Here is a 9399-nt window from a genome sequence, read left to right on the forward strand (position 1 = left end):
TTAGAGAACCCCTCAAAAGGGAAGCCAAAGGAAAAGGCACTGTTTGCAGCCAGCATCTCATGCCAGCACTAGCAGGAATACATGGAATGCCGATAGTTTGTATCTGCATTGTGTACATGACGCTATGTGTGTGTGCATGCTCTTTATGTGGTGCATGTGCAATTCGTTTGTACAGTCTGTGTACAAGTGCATGCACAGGCATACATTAGCCATCTCCAACACTGAAATGCAGCTGTCGTCGTCGGTGGGGTGCAGAGTGCCCATCAGTGTGGTTCTTGGATTGATATAAAACTTAGCCAGCCTGGTGTTCACTGTACACACCCTTTCTGGAGCTTTTTATAAGGGGATTTTGACTACTACAGTGGTGGGGAGGCCTGCTGAAAAGTGTATTTCTACTGCTTCATCAGCACTGGAAATTCATCTTTATCACCTCAAACTGGCAACCACATGAACCTGCCAGAAGGCTACGATCTTTCAACTTCCTATCATACAAGAACGATTGAAGCCTCGTGACAGCCTCCAACTTTGAGCTTTGGGGCTGTACAAAAGAAAGGCAAAACAACATGGGCATGGCTTGGATGGCTGATTTGGCCCCTCCTGCCAAATAGGCCCACCTACATACCTGTTACATTATCACATTTACATGAAGACTCTTAAGGAGATCCATGTCAGGCGTGTTTTTAATTCTACATCGAGTGAACCATGGAGCAAAACAATTAAGACTGATTAGCAGATTTCCTTTTATTTTATAAAAATCATAAAATTGTACTAGTTTTCTGCCTGATTACTTCCTGAGTTTCAGAACATTGCTGAGACACAGCAGTTAAACTCTGAACTTTTTAGGTATGAATTTTTCTTGCCAATCATCACTGGACCGTATAAGTTACAGCAAGTGTCAATCATCAATAAAAGTCAGTCTTCCAGGTCCTTCATTTCTCATCCACCGCCTGTATCTTTTCCATCGAGGGTCCGATGCCATTTTTTTCTTCAGTTCTTCCTCTTGCTCTTGTTTGTAAAGCTAAAAGAGAAGGAAAAATTTAACTGAAAGCAATGTCAATCTTCACTGTGCTTTAGCAACAGATTCTTTGACAGTTTCACTGCGGACAAGCCAAAATGCAGATCCCCCTATTTGACATTCAAATGGAGCACTGGATTGCATAAAAGTAGTTGATCCTAAAACAAATGTGCTTGGGGGATACACTGAAAATGTGCCGTAACGGGCTAAAGAGCTAGATACCATGCAGGTGGGTAAAAAAAATTTAAAAATACAGCTTTAAACCTTAATAGTCACATTTGAGTCAATGCTAATCCTACTCACGAGTAGACTCAATGAAATTAATTAACTTAAGTTAGATATGTCCATTGACTTCAATGGCTCTACTAAGTAGGACTAGCATTTGGCATCTATTTTCAAAGTACATTACCAATAGTTAAGGTGACACATTAACTGAGTATCAATTAATATTCAAATTGATATTAATTGAAATATTTACAAACTCACACTCTGCAGAATGAAGCCAATGTTTTCCCACTTCTGCTCTCTACATAACATATGAGGCACAATGGGTTGTAACGGACCTATTAATTTCAATGCTTCTGCTATGAGCAGGACTATCATTGGATACAACCTAATACTACTTGCATGGCACTGAAAGGGACAAGGCTGGTGACAGCTCTCTCAGTAGACTGGAAATGCCACACTGCACCAAGGCTTCTATTGCCAGTATGTTGGGTTTTTTTTTTAAATGGTGCTAGAACAACAAATATTGACAGCTCTATCTGCTTGAGCACAGACAATTATTGTGTTGTGGAAGATAAAATGGTTCTTTTCCTTCAGCAGAACTTCTAAGCTGATTTACTGCTGGGTTCCCTGATCCTAGAACTAGGATAAGGTTCTCCGAGATCATGTATTAAGAAGAGCATTCTGTGACTGCTTCTCACTGGGCCTTCTCCATCTCTCGGTCTTTGTAGCATTTCTGGCCCTCTTCTGAGATTCAGATGACAAATTAAGGTCTCCATTTTACAAAGCCTACACCATCTGCTGAAAATTGAATCTGAGCAGTTTTTTTCTGGTGATAGGCTTGTTAACTGTAGTTTACTGCATTGTGTTTTGTTTTTGTATGTTGTGACTTGCTGTGCTGCTTTACTGATTTGTACTGATTTGAGAAGCACATTTATAGACAGGCATTTTTTAAACTAACTAAACAATGCCACTCAGCCTCTAATAAAGGGGCATAACAAAGAAGTTCATTTGAACACTGAAGTGAACCATCTACAGTGTTAGTATACTGCCCATGCAACAGCCCAACCTATAAATAAAGGTTGGGGAAGACCTACAAAGACAGTAAGTTTGGACAACCGTAATAGGAAATACCTGGTGTACTTTAGCTGCGTATGGGACACTGATCACTGCTTGTGACCCCAACCAACACTATGGAACTGCAAAAGCAAGCGCCTTCGCTTAGGTGTGGTATGAACATAATTTAAGAAGTCAGGACATGTTAGGTTCTTTTCCCACTTCCTGTGTGCCAACGCCGCTCACCTCATAGTTCTCTCTTATCCAGAGCTGTCGTTCAAGAAAAGTCTCTTTCTGGTGATCTTCCAAAGTGTCAAACTGAGACTGTGACATTTTCATGTACTTGCGTATAATATACAATTTCTCTTCTTCCCCATACTCTTGTCCTTTGATGTTGAAACAATAAATCCACCAACAATACCATCCTATGTACTTGCACAGATAAAAAGGTGTTAAAAGGATTTGGAATAAGAGTATGTCATATATTTGGGGCTTCTGATAACCACCCTTGATATCTATTTTGTTTTTTATTACATCTTTGATTATTTCCTCCTCCTCCTTGCGGATTTCTTCCTTGGACCGCCTGTTCTTGCCCTTTTCTTTGGCTCTGTTTAGTAGCCCTTGTTGCCTGGCAATCTCCATGGCTTGTATACGATATTTTGGCATGGTTGCTAGGTAGTTGATAGCTTCATTGTAGCTACTCCACCAGCTGAAGAACTAAAATATAAAACGGTAAGCAATATTAGCCTTAGAGAATAAGCAAATTACCTTTCCCTGTGGTACTCAGACTATATATATAGGATGCACTATATGAAACTATTGTTTTCTTTATTTGCATAGCTTTGCATTCATAATCACTTTTTTTTAAAAAATCCCCTTTCCATGTATGGTGCCCAAGAATCTTAGGGAAAACTGATGTGATATTTTTAATATGTTCCTTATTTTGCAGGTAATAAGTTCAGGCCAGCCACATCCTTTGCTGGCATAATATAGAGAACAGACAGCACTTGATCAATTGCCTTTTACACAAAGGGGAAACATTTGTAAGAAACCAGCCATATTACATTTCGTCTTTCATTATTTTTCAGGTCAGATGGTAACAATGGAAGAGTTTGGAGACAAATATATTTACCTGAAAAACAGAGATGGCACAGACAGTGACTAGAATCACGATTCTGACATCTACCTTGGGTGCCAATCTTCTACTATAATAGTGATAGTAATGGCTGTAATACTCCTCAGGATGATCCAACATATAATCATAATCCTTACGAGTTTCTTCATCCTGCAAATGATGATTGGCAGGTTTTCATTTGGAAATATCCCATATGTCAATGAATAAAAACAACCACCATCCGCTCAGTTTAAGGAATTGCTTTTGGTAGTACTTATGGCAAATATATCTAGTTGAACACTACTCTTAAATTTTCAAACATAAAATGATCAATAGTATTTACACAACAGGAGTAAAATAGCAAAAAGTAAAGGTGTTTATGCTTTATGCTTCTGAAGCAATACACTTGACTACTGACAAGCTATTGTTCTTAAAGCAGTTATAAGCAAACACACTAAACTAATGACTGAACCTAGTTAGGCATGGCATACTTGCTGTGTTACAACCTTGGTTTAATGGGCCAGTTTCTTTTCTCTCTCTGACATACACAAACACCAGGCATATTATACAGCACAATAATATACTGGTGTATGCATATAAACTAGAAATCCTGTTTTCACACACAAACACCCCACCCCATGGAATTATATTAGTTATCAGAATGAATTTCTAGAAGCAAACTGCTTTTTCTGTGCAGCTGAGCAGGAGCAGTCTCCATTAAGAAAAAGAGGTCAGAATAGGCCAATATATATGTGGACTGACCCTGAATCAAGTTCTTAACCAACCTAAGGTTGTCATCTGAACTAGACAAATGTTTAACTGAGAATCAATCACAGTTGGTCCATCATTTGAAAAATGACTTTAGAGCCGTCTTGCCCCAAAATGGCAACTAGACATTCTGTTTTGGCAACTGCAACCTTGGTTTAAGGGGCCATTTGGCACCTAGCTTATATATCTGAGTTTCTAACACTGTCTAGAAGTGTGTTGTGGAGGGAGGACACCCCACGAAGGCAGACCCTCCAAGTGTCCCTATTTTCCAGGGACAGTCCTGGATTTACAGAAGCCAACCATTTTTCTAATTTGATCCTGGAATGTCCCACTTTCCCTCAGGATGTCCCTCTTTTCAACATCATCATAATATAATAATAATTTATTATTTATACCCCGCCCATCTGGCTGAGTTTCCCCAGCCACTCTGGGCAGCTTCCAGTCAAGTGTTAAAAACAATACAGCATTAAATATTAAAAACTTCCCTAAACAGGGCTGCCTTCAGATGTCTTTTAAAGAGAAGATAGCTGCTTAATAATGTTGGAGCGTATGAAGTAATGCAACCCCTGAGCCAATGAGATAAGTAACTATACAACTTTTAGAAGACCTCTGAAGGCAGCCCTATATAGGGAAGTTTTTTTAATGTTCCATTATGTTTCTATATATATATTGGAAGCTGCCCAGAGTGTCTGGGGCAACCCAGTCTGATGGACAGGGGTATAAATACTAAAAATTTTATCATGGAATAGGACAATGTCCCTTATTTCCATTGCAGAAATGTTGGAGGTTGTGACGTTAACAGATCCAGAGCCTTCTGAAGGCAGCCCTGTATAGGGAAGTTATCTTCAATGCTTAATGTTTCATGCTGTTTTAATATTATATTTTTATATACAGAGCTGAAGGCAGCCCTGTATAGGGAAGTTTTCTTCCATGTTTAATGTTTCATTACGCTTTACTATTATGTTTTTATATACAGGACTGAAAGCAGCCCTGTATAGGGAAGTTTTCTTCCATGTTTAATGTTTCATTATGCTTTACTATTATGTTTTTATATACAGGACTGAAAGCAGCCCTGTATAGGGAAGTTTTCTTCCATGTTTAATGTTTCATTATGCTTTACTATTATGTTTTTATATACAGGACTTAAAGCAGCCCTGTATAGGGAAGTTTTCTTCCATGTTTAATGTTTCATTATGCTTTAATATAATGTTTTCATATACAGGACTGAAAGCAGAACTGTATGGGGAAGTTTTTTCAGTGTTTTATTATGTATATACAGTATATATTATATACTTGGAAGCCATATGGAGGACACCCCTATTTGCATGGCAGAGAAATGCGAAGGGGGGGGGCCTGTTCAGGGCCCTCCCGGCGCCAGCCGCTCCTGTCACCCTCCTCCCCGCAGCTGCTCCTTCTCCTCAAGGGAGCCAGGGAGGTGGGTGCTGTTGGGAGAAACTGAGCCTGGGTGCGTGGGGGGGGGGGAGGAGGAGGGTGCGGACGGCGCGTGTCTTACCGGAGGGGTCCGGCCGGGGCGGGCGGAGGGAGGGGGCGGCCCCGGCCCCGCTCTCTCACCTTGAGGGTCTCGTAGGCGGTGGCGATGAGCAGGAACTTCTCCTGGGCGGCCTCTGCTCCTTTGCCGTCCGGGTCGGGTTCCCGCGGTCGGCGGTCCGGGTGGTAGCGGAGGGCCAGCTGCCGGTAAGCCCGGGCCACTTCAGCCTTGCTGGCATCCCGGCTCACGCCCAGCACGTCGTAGCAGACCAGCTTCCCGCAGTAGAGACCTTCCACCAGGGCCTCCGCCGGCCGGGGGAAAAGGCACAGGGCGGAGACCCACACGAGGAGGAGGAGGAGCGGCGGCGGAGGCCGCAGCCCCTCCGGAACCCCCGGAGCCGGTCGCGCCCACGCCATGCCCGTAGCCAAGGGCGACCGCTCGCCGCGGGAGGGGCCTCGCGCGCAACGCCGCCACGCCGCTTACGCTGCAGCCGCCTCGCGAGCTCCCTCGCGCCGCTCTCGGCAGCGGGAGGGGCGGGGCTAGAACACATGGACGCGTGGACAGAAAGCGAGGGCGCTGACTGGGTGGGCCGCGAAAGCAGGAGGAGCAAGGCAGGCACCATACGTTACCCTGCCGTCTAACGTCAGGCACAGAGAGAGAACGGGAGGAGAGGTCGGGATTGGAAGAGGAGCGGCCAATCACAAGGAGCTTGGGGAGGGGAGGGAAGAGGGAGGCGGTGTTTCTGTTCACGCCAGTCATTGTATATTGGAAAGGGAGCGGCCAATCAAAACAAGAATAGGGGTGGGGAATAGGGAGGCGGGAGGGTTTTCTGTTCACGTCAATCAGGAAGAGAGGGGAGGGACAGCAGCGGTCGGGATTGGAAAGGGAGCGGGCGAATCCAAAGGAGGCGGGGGGATAGGGAGGCCGGAAGGCCGAGACGTGGCGCGGCACGCAAAGTGGGTGGGAGGGGGAGACGTCGAAATAAGGGACGTGCACGACGGAGACGTTGCGACAGGGAGGCCAATGAGAGAGGAGGATGGAAACACCAAAAAGGGGAGGGAGGAGCATGAAGGGGGGAAACCGAGGACGTGTATTCTAAGCGACTTAGCTGCGGGTTTCTCATTTCTCCGCCCTTTATATTTTATTAAATTTCCACACATTTCACATATACATCCGAATATATAATTGAATTTTGTTTTGTCGACTTCCCACACCATTTTTCAGGGGTTTTCTCTCCTCCCCCTCTTGCTGCACCCTATCTTCTCTCTCTTACAGTGCTTTTTAAATAGAAAAATAGGTGCAGTAACCATAAAGTTACAGTAAGTGTAACACTTTTTAACACAAAAAAGAGGTGAAGGTTCTGTGTACCCTCGAGTACCCCCTGAAAAAAGCACCGCTCTCTTACGACAATAATGTAATAATCACTAATTCCTTCTGTTGCTCATAGTTCAAATTTTGCTGGTCAATGCATCATACTATAATATTTCTTTATATAGTCCAAAAAAGGCTCCCATAAAACAAACATTAGGTTCTCTTATTTTAGCTGTTAACTTCGCTGGTTCAGCATAGTTAGGGTTTCTAATTTCTTAATAGGTGATGCATGTGATTTTAGGTCACTCTCAGTCAATTAATTTGCAATAAAACGGCTCTTCCTAATACTCTGGATTCTGACGTGGTTGCTTGATGGCCTCTGGTCCAAATAACAACTACTACTACTACTATTATTATTATTTCTATACCGCCGTTCATCCAAGGATCACTGGCGGTTTAGAATATAAAAAAACAAAAAAACATTTAGAAAGTTTCACACCCTTTCTCCACTACTGTACTTGTTACACACTGTATATTTAAAGACACCCCCCCAATAACAATGCTGGGAACTGTAGTTTAACCTGCACAGGTCAGTGTTAAAAAGGCTGGAGGATGAGTAAGAAAAGACACTTTTTTCAAGACTCTGCTGCACCACAACTCCCAAAAACGCTTGCTGTGTGAACAGAAACCCAGTGGGATGGAAAATACAGCCTAGTCAGAGCTAGAGACAAACTGCCATTGCAAGAGACAGGCTCTGCAGAGGGCAGGAAGACCCCCAGGAGAGCACATAGGATTGCTCATAGGCAGAGGCAGGTTAGGGTTGCCATATGTCCAGAATTTCCTGGACATGTCTGGGATCCAAATGGAGAAATTAGCGTTCAGGGGGAATTTTGAAAAATTGGTAAAATGTCCAGGGTTTTGCCAACAGAACCAGGAAGTATATGTTTGAGTATGTATTCTTTGTGGTGCAGCACCACTTTTGCTTATATTTATTTTTTATTCAGATTTGTCATGACCAATGGCTAGTATAATAAAGTTATTCGGATTTGGAGTATCAAATTGGATTTGGAATATCACCCTTTGGGGGCAAATTCCCCCCCAAAGCTCTCTTCCCCCAAAATGCATTTTGAGTGATCCCCCGCAAAAGCATGGGGCTGGGAAAGTAGCCCAACCTGGAGGGCCACCAAATACACGGTACAGGTCAGGTGGAAGCTCAACACCAACGGTGGTAGTAACATGTGCAGACTGTGCACAGCAGTGGGTGCCAGGGGGGTTCTCAACACTGCAAGGGTGGCACAGATGGATGAGAAGGGAATGAAGGGAGTGTAGAGCAACAGCAGAAAGCCATGGCAACATTGAGTACCTGGGTGGTGGGATGGGGGTCAGCTGAAGGCAACGTGTGAAGCTCAGGGACATGGAAGGGGGGGATATAGGCATGGGGAGAAGCAACAGAGGCACATTGGCATGGGCAGCATCATGGTCTGAAGAGCTCCATGACCTAATCTGGCCACAGAGGGTCCTGCCACTGCAGCACCATGTTTTGGACCACCACTTTTACCACCTCTGCATTTATTCCTATGGAGAAAAACTATGAAACAGTGTGAGAGAAACGTAATCTGTATTCCTGTTGAGTAGCCTGGTCCTACTGAGTGAGATCCTACAGGTGCGTGCATGCATTGCACAGTATGTTTTAGCGTGCAGAGCGCATGGAGTGACACTGTGCTCTAGCCAGGAGCCTCTTGAAATAGGGAAGACCTTCCTATGCATGCACGCACGCACACACACACACACACACAACAACAACAACAACAATAATAATGGGCATTTTAGGAGTATGGAATAATTCGCACACCTTGGTTTCACATTCACAGCCCATTTCCTTCATTCAAGTGTCTTGAAAATGTTGGTTAAAAATGCCATCTTTCAGTACCCTGACAGCATCATGCCCTCCAACATTTCTCCGATGAAAATAGAGCCATATAATAATAATATTTATATCCCACCCATCTGACAGGGTTGCCCCAGCCACTCTGGGAGGATTCCAACATATATAAAAACTATAATAAAACATTACACATTAAAGAACTTCCCTAATACAGCTTCAGATGTCTTCTAAAGCTTTACTGTATGTTTACTTATCTCTTCTGCTTGAGTGTCACATAACCTTCCAACATTTCTCTGATGAAAATAGGGATGCCCTAAGGAAAAGTGGGACATTCCGGCATCAAATCAGGACGGCTTTTGTAAATCCAGGTCTGTCCCTGGAAAATAGGGACACTTAGGGAGTGGCTCTAGGATTTACAGGAGGTTTACTTAAGTCTACATCTGGGAATTTCTAAAACAATGAGCCACGTCGCTCTAATACCTTTCGAGGCAGAAACAATCCCGACTGCTACAATCACCTTCCGCAGATAGGGGGAG

General features: G+C 43.7%; 1 protein-coding gene across 1 annotated transcript; it reads right to left on the minus strand.

The window, feature by feature from the left end:
- Window positions 1-716: 716 nt before the first annotated feature.
- DNAJC25 (DnaJ heat shock protein family (Hsp40) member C25) lies at window positions 717-6311 on the minus strand. Its single transcript, XM_083719576.1, has 4 exons — window positions 5751-6311; window positions 3429-3581; window positions 2543-3013; window positions 717-1018 (listed from the first exon to the last, which is right to left on the minus strand). The coding sequence occupies exons 1-4, from the start codon at window positions 6081-6083 to the stop codon at window positions 896-898; spliced, it is 1080 nt and encodes a 359-aa protein (XP_083575702.1). The 5' UTR covers window positions 6084-6311; the 3' UTR covers window positions 717-895.
- Between the last annotated feature and the right edge of the window lie 3088 nt (window positions 6312-9399).

Source organism: Podarcis gaigeae (genome assembly GCF_964106915.1).
Source record: "Podarcis gaigeae genome assembly, chromosome: 17".
Classification (NCBI taxonomy): domain Eukaryota; kingdom Metazoa; phylum Chordata; class Lepidosauria; order Squamata; family Lacertidae; genus Podarcis; species Podarcis gaigeae.